Source organism: Rhinopithecus roxellana, chromosome 16 (assembly GCF_007565055.1).
Source record: "Rhinopithecus roxellana isolate Shanxi Qingling chromosome 16, ASM756505v1, whole genome shotgun sequence".
Lineage (NCBI taxonomy): Eukaryota > Metazoa > Chordata > Mammalia > Primates > Cercopithecidae > Rhinopithecus > Rhinopithecus roxellana.
In genome coordinates this window covers 28400802-28427359 of record NC_044564.1, presented here as the reverse complement: position 1 = coordinate 28427359, position 26558 = coordinate 28400802, and the positions used below count along the sequence as shown (strand labels likewise).

The 26558-nt window shown below is 37.7% G+C and overlaps 1 protein-coding gene across 1 annotated transcript in view; it reads right to left on the bottom strand.

The window, feature by feature from the left end:
- Positions 1 to 26558, bottom strand: part of LOC104670683 (TLE family member 4, transcriptional corepressor) — a 115224-nt gene that overhangs the window by 66597 nt on the left and 22069 nt on the right. Inside the window, exons 3-4 of the mRNA XM_030919701.1 lie at positions 10747 to 10951; positions 9470 to 9486 (exon numbers count right to left, since the gene is read on the bottom strand). Of these exons, the coding sequence (XP_030775561.1) occupies positions 9470 to 9486; positions 10747 to 10951 (222 nt within the window). The remainder of the gene's footprint in view (positions 1 to 9469; positions 9487 to 10746; positions 10952 to 26558) is intronic.

Here is a 26558-nt window from a genome sequence, read left to right as displayed (position 1 = left end):
GAGTATCAGGAGTCAGTGTTAGCCAGAAGGAACGTAGAAGCAGCAAGCCTCATCAGAGTCTGTCAGAGACGCAGCATGATCCAACAGAACTCTCTGCAGCAGTGGGAAGGTTCTGTATCTCTGCCGTTTTGGCAGTTTCCACGTGTGGCTACTAAGGACTCGGTATGTGGCTAATGCAACTGGGAAAATGGATTTAAAAATTCCATTTCATTTTAACTAATTTAAATAGCTTCATGTGACTAGTAGCTACACCATATTGGACAGGGCAGCCTCAAAGGCTTACCAGACAATTATGGATGTTTTTAAAAGTTCCTAAAAAGCTGTCCCTTCAAGCTGTTAGTTTCTGCTTAATTCATAAAAAATATAACTTCAAGTTAATGCACACAGAATGGTCTTCATGATTGCCGCTGCTGCTAGCTGTGCCAGTTCAAATCAGCCAGAGTCTTTGTGAAAAAGGCCAAGGGAACAAGGCTAACTTTCTCCTCCTTCTCCACCCCCACCCCCACCCAGGTTGGGAGGTTAAAATCACAAATGTCACAACTCTCAGAGCAGTAGCACAGATCAAGTGTTAATCTAAAGGGAAGGGGTGGGTGAGGGGGAGAACACAGGCTTGTGGGGGCGAGGGAGGATCTGGAATGAAGAGGAGAAAAATAAAGCCAGTGAATAGATCAATAGAAGCAACAGCTTACATTCAGATTCACAGGAGAAAGAACACACGGAGACAATCATTTCCTGGGAAAAGCTCAAGCCTAATGAGAATTTACTCTGCTCCTTTATGCGACAACCAGCCCTTTTGTGGCACGGGCTTCCTGACTGACAGGAACCCGGGGCCCCTTAATAGGATTTCCATATTATTTCCAACACCTGCCCAGAAGTTATTTGTTTACATTGAAGGAGGCAAGATTCTCAAATCAGACATCTGCTTCTAGTTCAGGCATATCTTAGGAAACCATCTAGAAAGCAGCTTTGTTACCATGGTGACATTTTTATTTTCCTCCTTTAGTTGGCTCAAAACATTAGCATTTCCAATTTTATTTTGTTGTTCAAAAGGCCAAATGTCGCTCATGAAAACATAAGTTTAAAAAACGGTAAGTGAATAGAATTCTCAAAATTCTCCAGAATAATTAAAATGACCATAACAAGCAATAAATAAAAAGGAGATCTTATTATATAAGCCTACTGGCTTCTCTCACTGGGTGGCATCACTAACTTGTTTACCTCCCCTCCCCCAGCCCTCTTCTCAAATTTGAAGTCAGCATCTTGAAAAGTAGCAATTTAAAAAAGAAGATTCAAGAATCCTTCAGGATATGACACAATTAAATAATGAGTCCATTTCCATGAAAAAGAATTCCTCATGCTCACCCTTATCACCATATCTTAGAAAGTTCACTTACGACAAGAATACTTAAGACATTTTAACTTCCACCTTACTGCCTGCATTTCTGTAAAGGCGGAGGGAGGTGAGGGAAAGTGTAAGCTTTTCACGAACATTTAGTGGTTGCAGAGGGGATGGAATATTAAACAGTGTGAGGGAAGAAAGGTGGACAGCACGTGAGGGATTACATGTATGTGTGTGTTGTTCTCCAGTTTCTAGTGAAGTAAAACTAGAGGCAAAACTGAACCCAGGGGTTGGGAGGAGGGGGGTACTTAACCACCAATTTCAACTATCACAAATAAGCGAATTTCTTACATTACAATACTAGTACGCTCAGCTTAAAATGTTTTTAAAGCAGTATAATTTATCACATACAAAAATAACTGGATTGGTTCTAAATAATGAATAATCTGATAAAGTTAAAGTAATATGACTTATTTTATTCAATATTTAGATTCAAAGAAAAACAACTAAGTATTCAATTCTAACATTTCAAGTTTTGATTTGCCAAGTCTAAGCAGCATGACTGAGTTTTGAAATAACTGTATTATCTTCATTTAACAGCAACCTTATTCAAAAGAATCAAAAACTCTTTCAGAAAGTACTACTCAGCCCCTCAGCAAACTTCCTTTCTATTACTCTTTCGTGAAGACTGAATTCTCTTCAACGCTTTCACAAGGCAGTTGCCATGGCAGTAATCAGATATGACTCTCTAAGTCCAAAATTACAGCCCTTAGTAGTGGTGGCTCCCAAGCGTGGAGAGTCTTTTAACCCAGAAGATAGGTGAGCTACTTCAAATCACCATAGAACAAAATACGTAAGTTGGACAGAGGAAAGTGTTGCAGAAATAATTCAAGAAAGCAAGAAGTAAGAGTATTAAACTACCCCATGAGTGATTTTATAATTTTTCCAGAGGGGGGTTAGTGTTACTGTAAGAATACAAAAAAAGATGGTGAATAATTCTTTTGAATAATTCCCTTGGAAGAATTATCTACATTTTGAGAAACAAATGTTTTTGAAATTCAAGTGCCAACTATAAACACTTAAATCTTAGGCCCCTCTAAAGTTTTAAAAATGTTAACTATAAACGTTATAATATTTTTGCAAGAGATGAAATTCATCCTAATTAAGAAAATTAGAAATTAAACATCAGTATGAAAATGTCTGTCTAATAACTAAGACGGTTGGTTTATGGAGGGAAAGGATTAAACCATTTTGCCAAATCAGCTGGAGAAAGCCAACCTGCCAAACAGCCCGCCCCTGTTAATTAATATTTGTTCTGCTTCAGCAATCAGTGGAGGAGGGTGCTGCTTTTAAAACAAGCCTGTCTCCCCGAGTCACATCATTAATCCATTTATGCTCACCACCTGAGGACCAGCTATGCCCTAAAGATATTTATTCATCTGTTTGACAAACAAACAATTACCACACATTTTCTAGAATTAGGACACCTGTTACATTTCATGCAGTTTACATGCCTAGAGGCAGGTATCAATTAATACTGAACAAATTACTGCATCATAGATTCATAGAACAAAACTTCTTAATTGTTCCTTGATAACTGTAAATAGTAAAATACATGGTAGAAATAAATACCTAAAAGTATTGTAAACAAATAATTGAAAAGCAATAGCAATGCTAAAACACTTAATTTCAAATTACCATCTTATTTTGGGAAATTGAAAGAGTTATAACATTACATGTTTGAAAGGCATACTTCATCACCCTACCACCCAACCCCTCAAATGATTTCCTCAACTTCTAACCATTGTGTCTACTTGGCTAATCATATGGCCAACTTTATTGCTGAAACATAACCTATGGTATAAGATTTTTATTTCAAAATTTGTTTCTAGGACAGGCCTAAATAAACAAATAAGAAAATAGCTACATTCCAAATACTTGGAAGAATGCTTTGAGTTACAGCCTTGAGATCCATGGAGGTTAAGTGACTTGTCCAGTGATACTCAGCTTACCTAGTGGGAGAGAGGATTGTTGAAGCACCTGTCATAGACTTCTTACAGAATGGCTCATATTCTAAATGTTTCAGTGTGCTTCCTTGTGGTGTCAAGAATACTTCATGGTGAATTACACCAGGAAAAGCCTTTTCCTTATCATGGGAGAATGGGATAGGAGAATGAAGTCTAGGTTTGCCTGCATACACTGGTGATGAACAATGAAATGGATTTTACCAATAATCAAGGGAGTAAGATATCTAGAAATATATGCTGACCATAAAAACGTAGAGTTCTATTTCTGTTCTTTAACCTTGAAACACAGGCTATGATGTATTTGAAATACAAATCCACTGTCTAGATAAGTATTGCTCAAGATAGGCTTTTTAAAACATATTTTAAAATATGATTTTAAAAATATATTAAGTACTTCTATTTCCTTACTGATTCCCCATGCCCTAACTAAGTAAAGTTCTCTTCCCCTAAAGTTTTAGCTTCTTGAGGGGAAGAATCTTAATCTGCTTTGTGGAATTGTATAAGAGGACAAATCGAAGATTAGTATGAGAGGGAAATTATGAGTTAGGGAGCGGCAAAAAACAAAAAATTTTTTAATGAGAAAGACTTAAAGAGACCTAACAGAGATCACAACAAAATAAAATGAATCCTATTCGAATCTCATTTCAAGTAAACCAATTATTTGAAATAATCAAAGAAGTTGGATTATAAGCTGGGTATTAGAAGATATCAAAGAATTATTTTACTAAGTGATTAAAGGCATTATGGTTATCTTTTTAAAAAGGGCCCACTATTTAGATAATGTGTTCATTTTGCATATTGAAGTACACAGGAGCAAAATGAGCATATAAATACTTCAGCAAAGAAAAAGAACAGAAATATGGCTACATATTGATAGCTCTTGTACCTAGTTGCTGCGTGTATGGGGGAGTTATTTGTACTTTGTAGTGTGCTTCAGATTTTTAATAACTTAGAATGAAACTGGGTCACCCAAAGAGCTTTCCTTTGAGGACGGCACTGGCTATGTGACCTTTGACAGGCCTTCACACTTCTAAACCTTTCCTCATGTATGAAATAACGGTAAGCATAACACCTCCCTTCACCGGCAAAATCTAACCTATGAGCTATACATTCAGTGGGGGTTGCTCAGAGGAGAGCAGCAGGATTGAGTGGACACTGTGGACCCACCTTATTTTTCCCTAGGTTAGAGTGGATATGCTGAAGTGCTGCAGCCCTCAATTAGACAACTTCTCTTCTCAGATTACTGATTACGGAGGGGAAAATAGAAGATACCAAAAGTCCATGATTGTTTTGTTTGCTTAAACACTCTTTAGTGTTTTGTGGATTTCACTGATTCCCCCCTTTTTAATCTAGCTTTCTGTTATTTTATGCCTTTGCCTTTTTATAATACGTACATCTAAAGTCTGGGGTAATACAAATTTATCCCACCAAGTTATCTCCCAAACAGTAATACTCCTACTTAAAGGGGTGTATGAAGTAATCATTCTGTTAATTCAGGCTAAAAACCCACATTTACCGGTAACACCCAATTAATGAGGCAAAAGTGCTTTCTTGGCCTGAATCATGCCTTTCAATTTCAACATAAAAACAACCTTATTCTAATTTTCCGCTGATAAACCTTTATTGTCAACAGAATAACTGGGGGATAGAAAAAAGCAATGTATGATGTTTTAGTCATCTATGCCCCAAAATATAGATGCAGAAGAATAAAAAGGCATTGCCTTAAACACAAATAATGAGTGAATCATTATAAAAACCTTTAAACAAAATCAAGGAATTTGCACAGGAAAAAAACAGCGTATATACCCACAGAAAAGCACTTAGCTAAAAAATAATTATATGTAAATTTAAAAAATAAAGTGCACCATCCATACTCATTATGCCAACAAAAATTACAAAAACTATAAAGTTCCATATTGGCGGACTGTGTGGAAACATACTCAAACACTGCATTTGGCATTTTAAATTAGTACAGAGTTTTAGGAGATCAATTTGGCACTGCACAAGTCACTAAAAATGATCATACTCTTTGACGATGCATCCAGCACTCTGGGCTTGAAGACATTCCAATGAAATAACAAAAATAAAAACAACACCACTCAAAGGGGAAAAAAACGTTTGTACTGGGTAAGCATAGGCACAGAGGAAAAAGGTACTTCTGCTATATTTTACAGATAAAAAAGGCAAATCCCTCATAGATGTGACTTGAGAAGGTTATTGCACTCAGGATAAAACACAGGAGAAGCAGGCAGATACATAAAAAGGACTTACAAAGTAATACAGAATGCACAATAATAGCACCTTGCTTGAGGCCACGCAGCTAATCAGCATTTGGTGATAGTGAATTTTGCTACTTACATGTAAGCTGGTCTTGATTTTGGTGCCTACTTTTTGCTACCTGATATTGGAATTATGTAAACATTTGGGAACGGAGTGGGAAATAAGACAATTTCTGAACCTCAGATTCTTACCAAGTTTTAGGCAATTTGGGCCTTCACAGCTCTGAATCACTACCCTCATTTCAGTCACTCAGAAAAAAACTGGAGAGTGCTATGAGGAACCTAATGACTCACGGCAGCTGACTCCTCTTAATGAACTGGAACCTCCATCAAGCAGGAAGCTCCTGGCAGCACGTGGGAACGTCCCCTCTGACACCATTTTAGAGCCCATCACTTTTACCCCTCAGCCCTAAATGAGAAGGGGTGGGCAATGGAAGATTCCATCACCTCAGAAAACACTTCCTTAGTGTCACTTATGCCTTTTCTAGGGATGAGAGAAATGGTTCTCCATACTCCATAAGATGGTGAGAACACTCCCACTTAACCTACTTTGGATTCCTTTTGGAGAGAGAAATTTGGGATTTCTGCCCTACCATTAAGGGTAAGAGTGGATCACAGTCTGTGTTTCTTGCCATTTTCAGGCCTCAACTGTGGGACTTACTGTTGGGCACATGGAGTCACTAGACAGCCAAGTGACAAGCAAGGAAGGCTGCAGGTGCCATGGTTCCTGACTTCAACAGCCTTACAATACACACTGTTCTAGTTTCTCATCACCAGGGAAATTGATTCTTGGGCTCCTACAGTGCTTTCTCCTTTAGATCCATATTTACATTCTCCACCTTTGTTGAAAAACTTCAGATACAGGTCTGCAAATAACAGGCTTAGGAATGAACTTGGCTACAGGAGCCACAGAAAAAGAGATCAATAAAGCCAACCGCGTGCAATTTGGTGGCCGCAGAACTTCCCAGAAGAGAAAGACAAAGGAGAAAAAAGGCCCAATATGTTAACAAGTGAATTTCTTTCATGTTACTTGGCATCTAAAGGTAAAGTACCTTAATTACTTAAATCTTTACAGTAATTTTAAATTTATAGTTTATAAGCTATTCTGAAATCTGCCCTGTTTAACAATCTGTAACATCAAGAAAACATTTTAAAGTGTCTCTCACAATTAAACCCATCTACAACCTTGTATAAATCAAAATTTTGCTACCATATCAAAATGTTCCACTGGGGCTGTCTAAGATTGCCCACATCCTCATTACATGCAACACTAATTACTACCAGCAGATTCAGAATTTTCTGCACATTAGAGGCTTTTAGAGGAGCTATAAAAAATTTCAGGCACCATTAATTTAAATTTGTATTGAAATTTCCTTTTGACAGATGGCCAAAAATTACTTATTATTTAGAGTACCAGAGCTACCTGTTTGCACATTAGAAGAGGAAAGGGAAAAATTAAAAGCAAGAAGGAAATTTATGTCACGTTCATTACCTGTTAAATGTTAAGGAGCATTATCTTGCATAAATAAATTATTTCATACGAGCTCGACTCCAGCTGCAGGCAACTGGCACGCTCCGGCTGATAAAAACCATCTAGAGTCACACAGCAGACAATCATAAAAAGCCCCCTCTTAACCAGGAACCACTTATGGGAGGGCGATCGATGGAACAAGCAACTAAAACTGCTTCTCTGAGCATCACAGAACACATTCAGAAAAATAAGCAAACTATCTCACCTTGTAGAACTATAGTACAGCCCCAGACCTGACGTAATACAACTTCAAATTTGAGAATGGTACCCAACCAAAACACCTATTTATAGATGCCATCCCATAATAAATCAAGGCAAAATCATCAGTTTTTCTTGTTTTTCCCTGGCTTCTAGCTATACAGATACTCATTTCCAGGCTCACCCTGAATGATTATAGATGATTTCAAAACACACCCTTACTCTTGCACGAGGGAATAAGAAAATGTAATTGACACAAAAGTGTGCACTGAAGTATAAATATTTTCACAGTCTTCTGGGAGTGGAGGCTTTTGTTTAGTTCACTGGACTGCCTAAAGGTATATATTTATAATAAGAAGGTAGGGAATGTTTATATTATGACCTCAGAATAACTAGACAGACTTTCAAAGGCTGGTATCAGTTAATCCTAGTCACTGCATTTACTTACTACTTCCTAAGTACACATGTGTGAAACACTTAATATACTTTGATTAAGAATGCTTTTTTAATCTAGGTACTGATATGTATATGATACAACAAAATACACAACTGCAAATGCATAATTAAATAATTCAATGTGTTCAGTTCTAATTGTAAATGTTGACATTTATATGGAAGTGCAGATGCCCTTTCAAATTACAAAGATTCTTGAAGGGTAAAACAGGCTCAAGTTTTATTTTCCATTACTTAAGGGCACTGAAAAAAAAAATTCCTTTTCACTGTAAAATGACAAAGAGTAAAAAGGCATTCAGTGCTAGCACAGTGGTTTTGGGAGAAAATTTTAGCATTCATATACGTAGCTCCATTAAAAACTGCAAGATATAACTACCTACACTCCAAAACATTCAACTGATATAAGAGATAAAGAAATAGACAGCATTTGTACCTTGGCCAATGGTTGAGAACTGTCCTTTCCTTCTAACCAATAAGTAACACAATGGCATATGTAATACAACTATGCATATAATACAATGGTGTATGTACGTATGTATGTGTGTGTTTATTTTTTGAGACAGAGTCTCACTCTGTCGCCAGGCTGGAGTGCAGTGGCGCTATCTCGGCTCACTGCAACCTCCGCCTCCCGGATTCAAGCTATTCCCCTGCCTCAGACTCTTGAGTAGCTGGGACTACAGGCACAAGCTACCACGCCCAGCTAATTTTTGTATTTTTAGTAGAGACAGGGTTTCACCATGTTGGCCAGGATGGTCTCTATCTCTTGATCTTGCGATCCGCCTACCTCGGCCTCCCAAAGTGCTGGGATCACAGGCGTGAGCCACCGCGCCCAGCCTACAATGGTGTATTTATATTGTGTCTGGTTCGTAAGTGATCACATCAATTTTCATGCTTTACTCATTTCCTGCCATGGCAGTCTATTTTTCTTGTTTGCTTACTAAATAAATTCAGGCATCCTTAGCACATCCCATTCTGGAGGTATAGAAGCATATCCAAATCATTAGACCCTAAATACTTATCCTCTTTCCCTACAACTTGTCTATAAAGAGATACAAAAGGCAGATAAGACAGATGCAAAACCTAAAGAGAATTAACTTGTTATACCAGATATCATAATGTTAATTTAAAAGAAAAGTTGGTGAAAAAAAGTTACTTAAATTTAAAAGAGAAAATTATTTCCAGTGGTTAAGAAAAATAAAAAATGCACCATTCACTTAAACAAATGTTTTGATAAATTTTGTAAGTTGGAACTGTTTCCTCAAATGTGAAACTAATATGTATTTCCTTACAAATCAATTTATTTAATTCATTTCATTGCTATCTTACAGCCAAAGCCTAAGTGAAGAAAAGCAGTTTTTTGTTTTTTGTTTTTTCACACAGCAAATAATAAAATGAGCAATGCAAGCCAGATCTTGCAATTCAACCTGGGTCAACAAATCTGATTCTGATAGAGAAATGGGACCTTAAAAACAAAACAAACCAAAAAAAAAAAACCACACACCTGAAAGTAATTTAAAAAATGCAGTTAACCACTACTAACCAGTGAAATCATTCTCTACATCTCAAAGAATTCTTTACTAGATTCATTCAAATCATTTACAGCTCTTTTAAGCCATTCCTCAGTCTAAATTTTGAGTCTTACCTTGATGGAGTCTCTGTCTATATGCAAAACAGCAGCAACACAAGAAGATAAAGTGGTGGGAAGAAGAAAAGAAAAGTACTAGTTAGTTTACATAAAATCATACTAATTTATCGAACTTGATCTCTGCTAAATAATACATTACACAGAGGTCAACTGTGTTGTAAAGGTAATTATTAATACTGCACAACCAAATTCATAAAGTACCAATCTACCTTTGATACAATTTCAGAAGAACCAAAGTTGGACATTCTTACTATCTGTGCTCCTTACAGACTTTTTCAAAGTGTTTAGAATCATGCATCAACTCTGTACCATAGCATTAAGATAACTGGATGACAAATTACAGTGTTTCTAATATCAGAGATGAACATTTATGCATATGAGATAAAAATCACTGACCTAATATTTTAATTCATAGTAAGGATGCTGAAACGGGGATATGAGCTTTTAATTATGAACCATACCCTTCGAGCCAATGAACCACCCGTGTGCTAAGTAAATTCCCAGAAAGGAATGCTGGGAGAGACTTTTTCATCTGCATTTCTGTCATTAATAAAAATTATCAGTAAGCACCACAGAAAAACAACAGTCACATCACAATGTTTCTGCACCATCATCTACCTTAGTGGAGGAAGGAAATCAACCTAGAAGGAGCACAATTGGCCTTTAAATCAATTAATTGCATAAACAATTATGTTGGTCTTATAGGAAGAAATTAGTTAATTTCATGCTTCTAAACAGACTGGGTGAGAGAGACAGTTAAACCAACAGATTTCATTAATTTGGTCTGTACCTTCTTAATTACTAAGACTACTGAAATTATTTTCTTACCTGTGAGATTTTTACTGCTCTATATAGGCTCATTTGTTTATAAATAATAATTGATTTGGTCAAATATCAAGTGAGCATTTATCAGCAAGACATTCCCCAAAATAAATTCAGTCAAAACTAACTATTAATGCAACACGCTACTTCAAACAGAGCATCATGGGATTTCATTACTGATTTAGACCTGGGGAACATAGGAGGCAGCAAGAAATCAAAGGCAATAGCCAGAAACAGGCCCCTCTGCTTCTGGGGAGTACGTTAGCTCTTGCCAACCACTAGAATATCGTTTGGCAACTGGCTACTTGCAGTAATTAATTTACCTTCCAGTAGAAATCCATTGTTTAGTCACCGGTAAAACTAAATTCAGAGAGAATAAACAACAGCATCCAGAACCTACCCTCAGCAGCAGGTAGGTTATCTCAGATTGGCATCCCAAGACAGTCACTCACCTCTTTGGTGATCATTGTCATGGTGCTTCTTCTCATCTTTAATTGGAAGATGGGACTGACCTCCTAGAGCACTGGAGAGGGCCAGAAGCCCAGCACTGCTACCGATGGGTGGAATGGCAGGGGGCTGGAGCCCTGAAGGGTGTGGAGTCAGAGGTACGGGTAGACCATGTCCATGTGATAAATGCTGGGCCTGGAGTTGTTGCTGCTGTGAAAAATTAAACACAGATATTGAATTTGCCCCCTATATCCAACCCCTGCCCCAACAGAAACAGAAAGGAGGCACAAATAGGCAGTAAAAAAGCCAACACCTATGCAAGATTTATCATTAACATATCTATTTTTAAAAGGGGGAAGGGGCAAAGGAGCTATATAGTCAATAAATGCTACCTTTCTTATACTTGGAGGTTTTGCACATGCAAAATCAGTAATAATTAAGTGAAATTATGTAAGTAACTTTCAATAGTTGATATTCAAACATATTTAACAAACCTCATAAAAGGCTTTTTTAATCTCAAAAAATATAAAATAAGGCCTCACGATCATACATTTCTAATCAAAACATATACGTGAGTAACTGTTAAAGCAGTTATGTTGAACAAAAAAAGCTGAAAATTGAGAAAATTAGTGTTAAACAGTTCTCCCAGAACCACTGCACAGCATGCAGGGAGAGTTAATTTGAAAGAGAAAACCTGAATTAACAACCCAGAAAAGGAAACTGGTTGCAGCCACCGTTTTAAGCCCTTTAAGTGTCCTCAGCGGTACTTGAGCAAATTACTAAAGAAAATCTAATGTAGCAAGGCTTGGGTCCTCCTGTAGGCTTGCTCAATAATGCTGAAATAATTGGGCACTCTGTGCACGTTTAGTGATGCTCGAATGAAAAGCTAGAGGCCTGCCCTTGTACTCTTCTCTAGCGGCCGACTCTGTGTTGTGACAGGTTTATTTGAGTGGGACTGTGATGCATGCACCAGTAACTGCGCTGACAAGAGTTTAAAGTCATTTTTACCAGCACACTGGCAACACATAGAGAAAGCCCTCAAGAGGCTGGAATGGGTGTGCTTGACCTCAGCCGAGGCTACATCAAACTCTGCTACAGGAACTGCGGTGGGCAAGCCTTGTTGCCTCTTCTGAGTGGGAAGAGGAGGAGAGGAAGAGTTGGTGGTGAAGGAAGGACATTAACTGCATTCCTCAGTAGGAATCCCTTCAACTCAAACCCTGCTTAACAATACTGTATGACAACAAGTACTGAGTAATTCTCAGGTGAAATTTTGTAGTGACTGAATTTTAGTTATTGCCTTTAAAGAAATCACATTCCAGGCCTAACCTATGAGAGCCAAATAGTCCCTTCTGTAATTTACTTTCCAAGCAAAATTTCAAAAAATATCTAGAGATAGGGACAGGGATAGAGACAGAGAGAGAGAGAGAGATCACTCCACCAAGAAAAATCTTGAAATGCTTTTATTAATACCTCAGAGAAAAAAAGTGGACCTTTTTTTCTCCTCTGCAAATTAGGTTTATTTTCTTCCACTCCTGCATGTCTTCCTATGTTTGACCACAAAAGTCCATGTACAGTATTAACTAGCTCTCTTTTCTCTTACTGACCTGCACCTATGTTCTGGCTACATGCACTTAAAATATAGTCAATAGAATAAAGTATGAACACTTTGAAAAGTAAGTTTACAAGCAGAAAATGGAAAATGGGAGCCACATCTAGACACTCCACCAACCAAGCCCCACCCATGCTCCAAGTCCTGCCGAAGCTATTCTTAACTGGTTAGTTTTGAGATAAGGTGATTCTCTTCATTTAAGTGGCCAAAATCATGTTCATAATTCTTTACATACTGTTATTCAGTGGGGATCAAAAAGTATGCACACACAATTATATTTCCTAACTCTGCAGAATTCTTTCTCCTCTAAATTCCCCTAATACACCATGTGTATGGTTTGGACACACAGTCACTTTCTACCTTAGATCAGAGGTCAATGGGCAGGCATTTATTAAGATCCTGCATGCTCGTCTTTCTTACCTCCCTTCTTAGACTCTAAGCACTATGAGTCTACATCTCACAAATCCTAGCTAACTGCAGACCCTGAAATATTCACACATTATCTTGATAGTATTAAAAACACATCTATTGCATTAGACAAAAAAAAAAAAAAAAAGCCTGGCGCAGTGGTTCACGCCTGTAATCCCAACAATTTAGGAACTGAGGCAGTCAGATCACTTGAGCCCAAGAGTTTGAGACCAGCCTGGGCAACACGGCAAAATCCTGTGTCTACTAAAAATATAAAAATTAGCAAGGCATGGTGGCACACACCTATAATCCCAGCTACTCAGGAGGCTGAGGTAGGAGGATCACCTGAACCAGGGAGGTCATGGCTGCAGTGAGACATGACAGTGAGCCATGATTGCACTACTGCATCCCTGCCTGTATGACAGAGTAAAACCCTGTCAGAAAGAAGAAAAAAAAAAAAAAAAAAACCCTCAGCCAAAACCCAATACCTTTAAAGATTCAGGTGCGTCACTTTTATTCCTTTTCTCCTACAGGATAAAAAATAAGCACCGACTCATCGTTCCATTGGACCAGAACTTTTCAAAGGCAGAAATCATAGTTATACACGACATTCTCTACCTGTGGTTTTTTCCCTAAATTCATATCCTTCTGCACCTTTTAGAACAACCTCCACATTACTTCTCTAAGTTGTACTCACCTATCTCTGCTCAGCTTATGTTTCACCTGTTCCCTACAGCCTTCTCCAAGCAATCTAAGTGTCCAATATCTTATAGGGCTCCCTGTATTATTCACTGGCATATATTGTCTTGTAAAGGTATTGCCATTCATCTGTTTATAGATAAGAAGATCCTGACTTGCCAGAGACTGTGAGACTTTGGAGAGAAGAGACCAGTCCCAGGCCTCTTAGTACCCCTGGCACCTAGCTCAGTTCCCTAAACGTAGCGAGAACTCAATACAAAACCCTGATACTACTGAAAATAAAATACTTCTTTGATAGTTACTCTCTGGTTCCAGAAGCAACAGATCCCTTTTATCTAAAAACAAAAGTTCCGATTTCTTAGCATCAAGACCTTTCGTAAACTACCATCAGCCTAACTCCACTCTACTGTGTAACACCATCCAGGGAACTCTCTGCCCGTAACAGCAGCCTATTTAGTGAGACATCTAAACTAGGGCTTAGTTTTACTACTAATCAACACACACCCAGAGAGTACTCTCTCATCTGTCTCTACATGTATAAATTCTACTCATCCTTCTAAGCTAAACTCCTGCCTACTTTCTCGGTGAAGACATCTCTCATCACCCTGGCTCAAAGTAATGTCCACCACTGTCTCTCAATTCTGACACCACTTACCCTCAATACCATTATGATACTTAACAACCTAAGACAAAAAAAGACTTTTTAAATACATATATATGTGCTACGTGTGTGTGCGCACAGGTTTGTGTATGCCATACCTTTTAAGTAGAGCTATTTAAAAAGTATTTCCCACAGTGCCTAGATATTTCTCACACTTAGTAGGTATGCAAACAGATTACCAACTAATATCAGCACTGATTTTATAAACTGATGAATTTTGACTGTATTTTTTCATATGTTTCAATCTTTTCAATTTAAAATTAAACTAGAAGAAATAAAAACACTGCTTGTACTACAAGCCTTTCATTTGGAAACTTTAAGCAGCGATAACCTAAAATGAGCAAATTTGATATTTTTCGTGATCAAACATACAGAACTTGGTGCCCTCATATGAAAAGTGCATTTAAAAGTGTTGGTCTTTTAATTTTTAAATTCTTAATTATGAATTATAAATAGGCTTAAATATAACTACCACTAACCTTTCCCTGAACTAATTAATGAACTCAAACTATGGTCATATTTCTACATATATTCAAAGCTTTTAACGGCTTAAGCTTCTACTACATATAGAGTTCCCATATGCTCTTTACCTACTTTTCACTAATGTTAACATTTTATATAACCACAGAATTTATCAAAACTAAGAAATTAACATCAGCTCATTGCTATTAGCCAAACTAGAGACTTTATGCAGATTTCCATAGTTGTTCCACTAATATCATTTTTCTGTCCCAGAATCCAAACCAGCATAGAACACTGCATTTAGAGAGTCTTTTCCATTTGTTACTATACCAAAATTATAAAGTCCTTTCAAAGATTTTATGAATGGTAACAACCAAACTACAGGCATATTGATCTTAAGGAAGAATAAATGAGAGGCAGCTACCATAAATTCATGTTTATCAGTCACCATTTTATATACATACAAAGTATCAAACAGAAAAATTATACTCAGGCATCCTGTAGAAGGGAGCAATTTTTATCAAGTGTTTCAAAAATATTAAACTATAAGATAAAATGAAATTAAGTCACCAAAAGGAATGAGACAAAAATGTAAGCTAGAGATATTAAAATATTACAGTAGGCTTTAAAATGTATACATTAATAAATGAGACCCCTTTCTGTACTTAGTGGTCATTTTTAAGCTTCTTCGCAAATTTTCACTTTAGGAACTAGCCTAGAACTAGAGTAGCAGGTATTTTATAACTGATAAGGGTTAGTCAATAAAACATATTAGAAAACAGCTTCTTTAAATAACAGCAGTAAGTCACCAATGGCTAAGTAGAACTTTACCTTTTTCTCAACTAAAATAAATGACCTTAATTTATTAAATGTCAAAAATTCATTAAAAATATTATTTCTATTAAGTCTTCTTATCAACAGAGGAACTCAGGATTCCCGGAAATGGAGTAAGGTTTCCGTGACTAGTATTCACGCAGCTGAGAGCACCATAATCTAATGGATTGCCCTACGGTAAAGTGAACGCTCACTGATGTTTCCCAACAGGGTTAAGTCAAAACTGCCCTCTGCCCTCTGCCCCATCTGTGTTAACTACAGAGCAATTAACCTGCCAAGACTTTACTACTTTATCTTACAGTCCCACTAAGAAACATAAAACCCCTTGCCTTTTAAAGACCAAAAGGAAGGGAAATGTATATTAAGAGTACACAGTATAACACAGATTTGTTACTGATGTAATTTAAGATACATTATAAACTAGCAGGATATACATATATATATATATGTATGTTTTAGAAGAAAAACAAAGATCAAGCCAAAGAATTAAAGAGGGCATAGACTGGAGTATTAAAATAAACGTATACTACATAACCACCACTTAGGAAGACCTGCTGAGAAAAATATGTATCATGGCAAAATTCTTCTCGCTATCCTTCCTAGGCCTTTATTATCTTTGGGTGCCTTACTTAAAATTAATAACAAACAAAAGCCTCTCTTATCTCAAACCACAATACAAAATAAACTACTTCTTCCTGTTTCCTTGATGGGCCATTCAAGAAAATAAACATTAAAATGGAGTGAACTTTAAACTTAAGCAAGTAAGTACTCCATTAAGATAATTAATTTAATTCTGAAAAATCGCAATGATGTCTGAAAATACACAGCAATGAAGTGGCAGACACAGCCTCAATGCCATTAATAGCTTTTTACTGGATTCTCTGTAACAAAGATTTCCCTGCAGTTTCAAGTTTGGCATAAAGGGCAGAAAAGGACCATTGGAGAATCGAATTCACAAGAAATGTCTTTTGAAATGTTGTCTTTCTGTCAGCAAAAAGAGGAGTTCTTTTTAATCGAAGGTCCCCAACTGCTTGACGACAAGGGACTGACAAGTCATTGACCAAGCAGGAGCTAGCAAGGTCAGAGCCACAGTCACCGACATCCTTGGGAATTTTGGGCACTTCCAATTGAAGGCCAGGCGGCAGTTTTCCTGTTCACCCCCACTCCAACTCTACTACGCTATCAACAGCAGAGTAACTCTCAAAAAACATGCATCTTCTTTAGAAACAACAACATCTCAGTAGCAATGAGCACACTTTGTGCTATTTTGGTTTCTAAAAAAAAGTGCAAGTGCAAGATGAACCTGCTGTATCTTGTGCCAGAAATCAAGAAAGCTATCTATACTAACGGATATTGTGTCAACAGGACAGTGAGTCAAATTGAAGGGATCCCCACTGGCAAAACTTGAGACAATCTCAGCATCATTAAGAATAATGACTTAATAGGTTATAACACATTTTTAAAATACATTTTCAGGAATGGAGTTTTTGGTACCCCAAGAAAACAGGTGAAGATGTGGGGCACTCTGGGGCCAAGGACTAGACAGAGAATGACTCTCAGGCCAGTGCCAGCTCCTAAGTTCAGGACTGGCTGGTTCCCAAGCCTACAACCATACTATTCATCCACCAGGAGCTAGCCAAGCTGTGAGCTGCTCGCTCTGAGCATGTGTGCCTCAATCCAACCAGGAGACACTGTTCCATTCTAGGAGAGAAGTAAGGGAAGACTCAGCAGACCTTGAAAGGAGCCAAAAAGGAAGAGGTAACAGACTCTGAAATAGAGCAGCAAGCACAGGGAAGGGCCCATTACTGGGCTGGTAGCCATACTTCTTGGCTTGTGAAGACACTATTTACTATGGACAGTTGTTCTGCTGGCCTCACTCCTGTCTGTAAGTCGGGCTAGGTGTGAGAAAGCACAGTCTGGCTGACATTTGGGAAGCATCACAATGAAGTGGCCTCGGAGCCACTGGAATCCTTATCATCTATGTGAACAAGTCACTTAACATTTCTGATGCTCTGTTTCTTCATGTAAAAAGTGAGAACAGTTACAAAATCTACCTCCCAAGGTTGCTGGAAGAATTGTATGATATGATGCATATAAAACCTTAGCATAGTGTATCAGTCTGTTCTCATGCTGCTAATAAAGACATACCCAAGACTGGGTAATTTATAAAGGAAAGAGGTTTAATTGACTCACAGTTAAGCATGGCTGAGGAGGCCTCAGGAAGCTTAAAATCATGGCGGAAGGGGAAACAAATATGCCCTTCTTCACATGGCAGCAGGAAGGAGAAGCATGAGAGCTGAGTGAAGGGGGAAACCCCTCATAAAACCATCAGATCTTGTGAGACTTACTATCACAAGAATAGCATGGGAAAAATTGCCCTTGATTTAATTACCTCCCATGAGGTCCCTCCCACCACATATGGGAATAGTAGGAACTATAATTCAAGATGAGATTTGGGTGGGGACACAGCCAAACCACATCACACAGTGTTTGGCAAATAATAAACACTCAATAAATGGTGACTGCTAGTATTAAGGAAAGGTACCAGAAGTCCATCTTTTCATATGCACAGGGAATGAGGGAGCGAGGAGAGAAGAAAACAGGAAAAGCTCTTTACAGAATATTAATTTGAAAGGAAAGAAATAACTTAAAATTTACTATTTACCACGTCAAATGTATTAACTAATGTAGGACAGACTCAGCCATCAATATTAGAACCACTGGGTCAAAAGTTGCAGGGAAACAGGTTACTCATAGTGCCCAGGTATCACCCGACGGATCACCTAGCTTCGCCAGTGATATGATACAACTGGAAATACACATCATCTAGTTAGTATTCCTACTAAAAACACTTAACCTAAATCTAAACTTGAGAAAACAATCAGAAACAATCAGACACATGTAGACTGCAGAAGAGTCCAGAAAACTGGCCTGGTATCTTCAAAATGCCAATATCTTAAACCAAAATGCTTTGGGACACTGTGATTTAAAGAAGAGCAAAACGACATGACAGCAAAACAATTTTTGAATTGAATCCTGGATTGAAGAAAAAAGTGCTATTATAATGGACATTTTGTGGACAACTGGAGAAATATGATTATGAACTGTAACACTGGTATAGGAATGTGTTGATGGTATTGTGCTTATACAGGAAGATGTCCTTGTTCATAGAAGAAGCACGCTGAAATATTAGGGGGTGAAACAGCATGACTGTCTTTTACTTTCAATCAGTTCAGCACATTCCAAAAAGTGCACATGTATTTGTGTGAGTATTTAAACAGAGACAGAAAGCAAAGTAACGATATGTTAACTGGTAAATCTAGGTGATGAGTATACAGTGTTTGCTTTACTATCCATTCAATTTCCCTGTAGTTGTAGAGGCTGGGAAAATAAGATGCGCCCTTCTTACCTTACTTTAACAAATATGTTTAGAAAAAGCTAAAAGTTAAGTGAATATATGGAAAGAAGCAAGAATAAAAAGAACAAAGGAAGAAACTTTTCAAGCTAAGCTTATCTGTAACTCATTCCTGATGACTTACAACATGAGATTTACTACAGAGAGAAGACATGCATTCAGAGCAATCCAAGTAAGATTATCACTGAAAGGATAAGTTTCTCAAGCTAAACAAACCACAGGTCTCTATAGTCCTCCAAATCTCTGGACTGCTCTTAAGGGGATGGCAAGTAACAACAAGCAAATCATGAGATCTGTGCCAGCGGCTCCATTGTCCTGACTTGTAGTTTAACTCATGAAGTAATAATGGCAAGAAAAGAAGGGGAAAACTCCAAAAACCCTGACTTATTAACTTTCCCGTTAGTGATCCCGTTAGCATATTTTACGAATTGGCCAAAAGTTTACTAGTAAATGTACAGCTAAGCAAATTAATAATGGAAATACAATTTCCCAGAAGCTTGTTTAAGCTACTGAAGGAAAATTTTTAGAGTCTTTAACATCTTACTGATACCAATGGTTCTATTTTGTGAGTTTTAGTCTTTAAAGTCACCAAGCTAAGGGACTGTACTCGGAAAAGCTTTCTTTAGTTACTTCAGAGTACTTTAAAAAAAAAAAAAGGTAAAGCTGAGTTAGGCACAGTGGCATGTATGTGCCTGTAGTCCCAGCTACTTGGGAGGCTGAGGCAGGAGGATCACTTGAGCCCAGGCATTTGAGGCTGTGGAGCACTATGATTATACCTATGAATAGCCACTATACTCCGACAAGGGCAACACAGTCAGACACCATCTCTAATTTTTTTTTTTTTTTTAAAGTAAAGCAGCATTTAAAAAGCCTATCTACTTTAGGTTGTTCAGGAATCCTGCATTTGATCTTAGAACGTTACAGGTGGAATGAACCTCAGATGTCATCTAGGAGACTTGCTTTCCAAAATTTTGACCACAATTTCTGTGTGTATGTCTATGTGCATGTGTGTCTGTCTACATAGAATATACACGTAAATGAACACAGTTTACCAAACACTACTATGTGCAACATACTCTAGTATTTTCTATTGTCATCTATACCCTTTTTTAATTAAAATTTTAAAAAGTCCACTATGCCCACTGAATGGACTTCACTGTACACTCATGAGTCTCCTGAGCTGCAATTTGAAGAACACTAAACCAGGTCCACACTCACATGTGTGATCTCCTAGGTGACAGAGTCAGTGGGAGACGGTATCAGCATCAAGAAATGGAGCACAAGACCCTACCATTTAGCCCAGTGATGTACCTGCTGCCCGATTAGGACTCTTTCTCAACTAGGGTGGAAGGGGTAATCAATCATTCATTCATAAAAATAAATGGAGGCAGCTCCTCTGGGGAAATAACCTTTGAACTGAGACCTGCAGGATGCAAATAACAGCACATTGGAGAGAGCTGGGAGAATGAGAAGCAAGAGAAAAGCAGTTGAGAAGACCCAGAGCAAGACAAACGCTTGCCGTGACCAGTGAAGAAAAAGGAAGTCTAGTGAGAATCCAGTGAGCAATGGGGAAGTCGGGCAGAATATGAGTACATTTTGGAAATCAGACTGTGCACACCAAGGGTTTTTGACTTTTATTCTAGGCTATGGTGGGTTTTGGGGTTTGGTTTTGTTTTTTAAGCTGAACTTTTAGTTGCTCTTTAACTGGTATAAATCTGGATCATATCGCTTTTTGGTTACATGTGTTGCAAATAACTTCTCCTAGTTTCTGGCTTGTCTACTCATTTTTTTAAAAGTATCTTTTGATGAACAGATGTTTTTCATTTCAAGTGAGTAATAAATACTATCAATCTTTTTCTTATGGGTTGGGCTTTCTATGACCCTTTTAAGAAATCCTACTCCAAGAAAAAAAAAAAAGATTCCTCCTGTTTTTTTTTTTTTAAGTTTTAAAGTTCTTAGGATTCTAGGATTGACTTCTGCATATGGTGACATGTATGTATCCAATTCTTTTCCACAAGAATAACCAGGCAGCCCCCCAGTAATATTTACTAGCGTCCATCTTTCTCCCCACTGATCTGCTTGTCCATTCTGACATATACAAGTGAATCAATTTCTTAGTATTTTAGTCTATTTCACTGGCCTATATAAAGAGGACCAATAAGTATTTTAAGCTTGAGTGTGTAAACCGGCTTAAACTGGCCTTTATAAAGACTAATACGTATTTTAAGCTAGAATACTAAAGAATAATAACTTTCTGAATCTGAGAGTGGCAAGAATGAAGGGCAGGAGACTGGTTAGTAGTGCAGGGGTTCAAACAAGAAAATAATGAGTAACTTCAATTAGGGTTGCGGCAGTACACATTGCAAAGAACAGAAGGAGTTGTGTTACTTTGAAGCTAGAACTAGAAAGACGTGGTTATGGAAGACAGCAGAGTGAGACTAAGTGGAGGAATTCAGGACACCGTGGGAATTTGGAACATAAGTAACTGGGTAGATAGTTGTACCATTTACTCAGATGGGGCAGAAGAAAGAAGGAATGGCCATATGAATAGAATTTTGTCTTATACCTTTTCTCAGATTAGAAACTTATATGTTAAATGAAGATAAGCAGAGTGAAAAAAAAATTAAAAGCCACACATAATCTTAGCAGCCAAAGAAAACTACTAATATCATGATGGGCCTATCCAGTATTTTTTGAATCCATGTTAGCATTTTTAACAAAAACAACATCAAACTGTCTTGTGGTTTAATCTGTTTCTTCTTTTCCTGTTTACAATGTATCAGAACATTTTTCCATATCCTTAATACACCTTGATTACATCATTTCTAACAGCTATATGGTATGCCATTGTACAGATACCTGAGTTCACTTAAGTAGTCCCCTAGTGTTGGATGTTCAGGTTGTTCTCAATATTCTGATATACATAAGTCATGGCATTAACACAGAAATATATATACATTTATATATAGTCATATGCCACTTAACAATAGGGATATTCTGAGAAATGAGTCTTCAGGCAATTTCATTACTGTGCAATTATAGAGTATATTTATCTAGATGGTATAACCTACTACACACATAAGCTATACAATATGGCCTATTAATCCTAGGCTACAAACCTATACAGCATGCTACTGTACTGAATATTGTAGGCAATTGTGTCAGAATGGTATTTATGTATCTAAACACAGAAGAGGTATAGTAAAAATACAGTATAGAAGATAAAAAACGGTACACCTATATAAAGCACTTATCATAAATGAAACTGGCAAGACTGGAATTTACTCTGAATAAGTCAGTGGTGAGTAAATGTGAAGGCCTAGGACATTAATGAATACCACTCCAGACTTTATAATTACTCTACACTGCTACACAAAATTTCCTTAAAAAGTAATTTACTATGGTGTTATGACAGCTACAATGTCACTAGACAATAAAATATTTTCAGCTCCATTATAATCTTATGGGACCATTGTCATATATGTGGTCTGTCCTTGACTGAAACATCATTATATGGCATCTAACTATATATTTGAGTTAAGATAGTTCCTCTGCAAGGTATAGAATACCCAAAAATGGCGTGAATTTTTTTTTAAAGGACTTTTTATTTCTCACACTACAAGTCCAGGGATGGATGGACGACCTAACATTATCAGGGCTCTGGGTCCCTGATTCATGTGGCCTCCCTTATATCCCATCCCCTCCCACCACAAGATGGCTGCCACAGCACCACACATTACCTCATGCCTTCACACAACCATATTAAAATGCAGAAAGGAGGATAATTCTCTCTCCATGGGTTTCTCTTAAGAAGAAAACCATATCTTTTTATATTTCACTGACCTGGATAGGGTCACTTGCCCACAGTTCTTCTGTAAGGAAGGCTGGAAAGAGCACCTGGAATGCTTTAGCCTTCACAGCAGAGGGTAGCCTCTGCCTGCAAGGGAGAACCAACAAACAACAAAGCCTGCCTCGACATCTATCTTTGCTCAGAGGCCATTCTGAAGCTATTAGCTGAAGGAAACCCAAAAACAACCTCTGAGCTTTCAAGCCAAGTAGATCGCAACTTAAATTGATTTTTTCCTCTCAACAATTTCTTCTCCCAGATATTAATTTGTGCAGAGCTGTGTCTACAAATTGCTTCGAGTCAACCCAGAAACACTCTAGGGAAATAAAGAAAAAAAGCAACATTACTGCCACTTTGCTTCAGGACCATAGTGGCACTGCCCTTGATGGTCACAGAAAACAATCTGAGCAAAGATAAACTCTCACCATTTTTATGAATCTACCAAGAGAAAAAAAAAAAGCATGAGAATCACAAGAGGCAGAGTAGCTATGGAGCTGCCTTAAAAAGGATTCAAGAATGTACCATTTTGAGTTTTTTCTTAAGAGGTTGAGGTCAAAGGCACAGTTTAACTATTTAGTCAAAACCATTTTTTAAGCTTGCAATATTACTGTATCTCATGAAATAATTGTTATTCACAAGTCAGGCAGACAAGGTTTTCTCAAGACAGAGAAATGGAAGCAGAGAAGACATATCACAAACCAATGAAGTAATTTCAAAGACAGGACTCCCCACAACATAATGGCAATCCTTGTAAGTTCTAACTTGTTTATATCTCCTGACTGGCCACTAGCCTAGTGGGGGCCCCTTTGTGGTCTTCACCACCAGTCACATCCCCTGCCTCACCTACTGCTGCCTGCAATTAGAATGCCAACAATAGTTCTTAATCAAGAAACTCTCCTACATAAACTCCTGATTTCCAAGTTTCTGAACAATCACCCTAGAATGTGTCCTTACGCTGCTACGGGCAAATACTTTTTGTCTACATGCACCCCACATGATATTTTGCTATTTCATATCAAGATTTTGCACAATCTTATTCTAATAAGGCATGGGTCCAAACTTGTTTGTGTCACAGGACCCTTTGTGAACACTCTTCTCCAAAAACTATACATACTCCTCTCCTACCAGTCCTAAACATAAACACACACACACACATACACACACACACACACACATACACACAGAGAGAGAGAGGGAGAGAGAGAGAGGCAATTCTGCAAGCACTCAGGTATCTAACTGACAGCCCAATGCCTAAGCATGAAATTCCAGAAGATCCAAGAACATGGGGTTAAAACACTTGCCTTAATAGCTGTGTTTATAACAACTTTAAGCTCTTGTTCGTAAGAGTAAGATACAACAGACAGGAAGCAACATCGTATGAGTCAAGAGTATTCAACTGATCTGTGGGACTAATATAATTCAGACAATTTAGACTAAACACTTAGTATGTGCACCCAGCATACCCAGTTTCCATTTTCCTTCCAACACTGAGCTCTGGCTGGACAATCCTATCAGTGGATCTCAAAATAAAGAGATTATTGATGCCATTGTGAAGGAAAGAACAGGGTCAAGAGAACAAATAAGAGACAAGTGTAGCATAAGGGTTCAATGTGTGAGCTCTGAAGTCAGCTGGAGTTTGAATCCCAGTTCTGCCACTCCTCTTTGCATGGCCTTCAGAAAACAACTTACCTCTTCGAAGCCTTGGTTTCATTATTTGTAAAGTTGGAACAATATTTCCTTCTACCATTGGGTTGATGTGAAGATTAAACAAAGTAATGCATGTAAATGCTTAACACAGAGTGAATACTCAATCACATCTACTATATTTAGTGGCCCCCACCACCTTTTTCAAGAAAAGAATACAAGCCTATAGAGGTGATAAACCTAGAAAAATAACTATGACACAAAAGGACCCCAAGTTTTAAAATAAAAATTCCATAATCATCAAAACAAATAGGCTTACACAATCATTCAACATTAGACTAGACAGCACTTTAACGGTTATCAGTTCCAGCCTTGCATTCTACAGATGAAAAAACCTAAATGAAATTCCTAATATCATAAGTGAAACCCAAAACTGTGTATTTTCTACCAGTCCATGCACTTCCTTCTCTATCTTGGCTCAAAACTGTAGGGGGAATATCCAAATGAGAAAATATCCCAGAATACAGTATTTAACAAACATCTATGGAAAATTATTATGAACAAATTACTGCACATTTATGAACAAATAGTTACTGAATATTTATCATACAAATATGTATTGAAAATTATGATATCTATTGTTATAGGCTTCATGGCTATAAAAGCGAATGAGATTTCACTAGCTAGTCAAGGGAAAGTGACGCATAACAAATCAATGGTAAGTGCAATGAGGACAATAAAACAGGCTAATGGGACAGAGAATGAATTAGAAGTAAAGAGTAAAAAGAGTGCCAGCCAAGGAAGTCCTTCCTCAGGAGATAACATCTGAGCTGACACTCTGAAAAGAGGCATAAGGAAGACCACTCTAGCATCCAGAGGACGGGCCCTCCGGAGGACAGAGGAGCTGGTGCACAAACCCTCAGTCGAGAACACACTTAGAGTGATCTAGGGATAGAAGGAAGGGGCCAACATGGCTTAAGGACAGCTGAATGAAGAACATGAGTGGTATGTGACAGTCGAAAGGCTGGTGAACACGGAGGGGTCACCTCACGAAGAATCTTGTAGGCCATGGTTAGAAATTCAGACTTTTTTCTAAATAAAAGGGGCAGCCATCAGATTTTCCGGGGTTTTTCATTTGTTTTTTAAATTTTTTAGAAATGAAACCCTGCTGTTGCCCAGACTGGTCTTGAACCCTTGAGCTCAAGTGATCCTGTAGCATCCCGAGTAGCTGAGACTATATATATAGATGGCACCACCACACTCATTGTGGCTTTAAGGAGAGGACCAATAGATCCTATATCTATTGTATAAGAAGGTCACTCTGGCTGCTGTGTGTAGAATGAAATACAGAAAGACAAATGCAGAAACAAGGTAGCCTATCAGGAGAAGGCTGGAAGAGTCTAGCTAAAGGCATTATTTGGACCAGGAGGAGATGGAAAAATGCTCTCAACCTTGAGAGAAATGTGAGGAGGCAGAACAGACACCATTTCTGATGACAGAAAGTGTTTACATTGAGCTTAGACCCTTTCCCTTCATCCATCAGCCACTCTTTAATATACTGATGATAAAGACCTGAAGTGCTGAGGAGTGCTGCAAAGGGCAAGGAAGTACAGGAAGAACAAATGCAAAATGGAATGGAGAATATCAATAATGAAAGCTATAGTCATCAAGACAGTATGGCACTGGCAAAAGAGACGGTAACAGTTGATTGGAGCAGTCCAGAAACAGACTCATACATATATGGTTAATTGATTTTCAACAATGGTGCAAAGACCAATCAATGGAGAAAGGATAGTCTTTTCAACAAATAGTGCTTGAAAAACTGAATCCATGTCCATCTGAAAAAAAAAAAAAAACCCTCAACTTAATGCATATATCTTACCATAAACAAAAGTTAAACTGAATCATAGGCCCAAATGTAAAACTTCTACAAGAAACCCCAGAAGAACATGTTTGTGGTCTTGGGTTAGGCGAAGATTACTTACAGACAACACCAAAAGTAAGTCCATAAAGGAAAAAAAATGCCTAAGTTTAACTTTGACATTTTAAAATGCCTAAGTTTAATGTTAAACTATAAATTGGAAGAATTACAAAATACACACACAAAAAAAATCCAGAAAATTAAAGAACCCTTAAAACTCAATAATAAAACTGAATCATGAAAAAAAAAAAGGGGCAAAGATTTGAACAGACATTGTATTAGAAAAGATACAGAGATAGCAAAAAAGACACTTAACA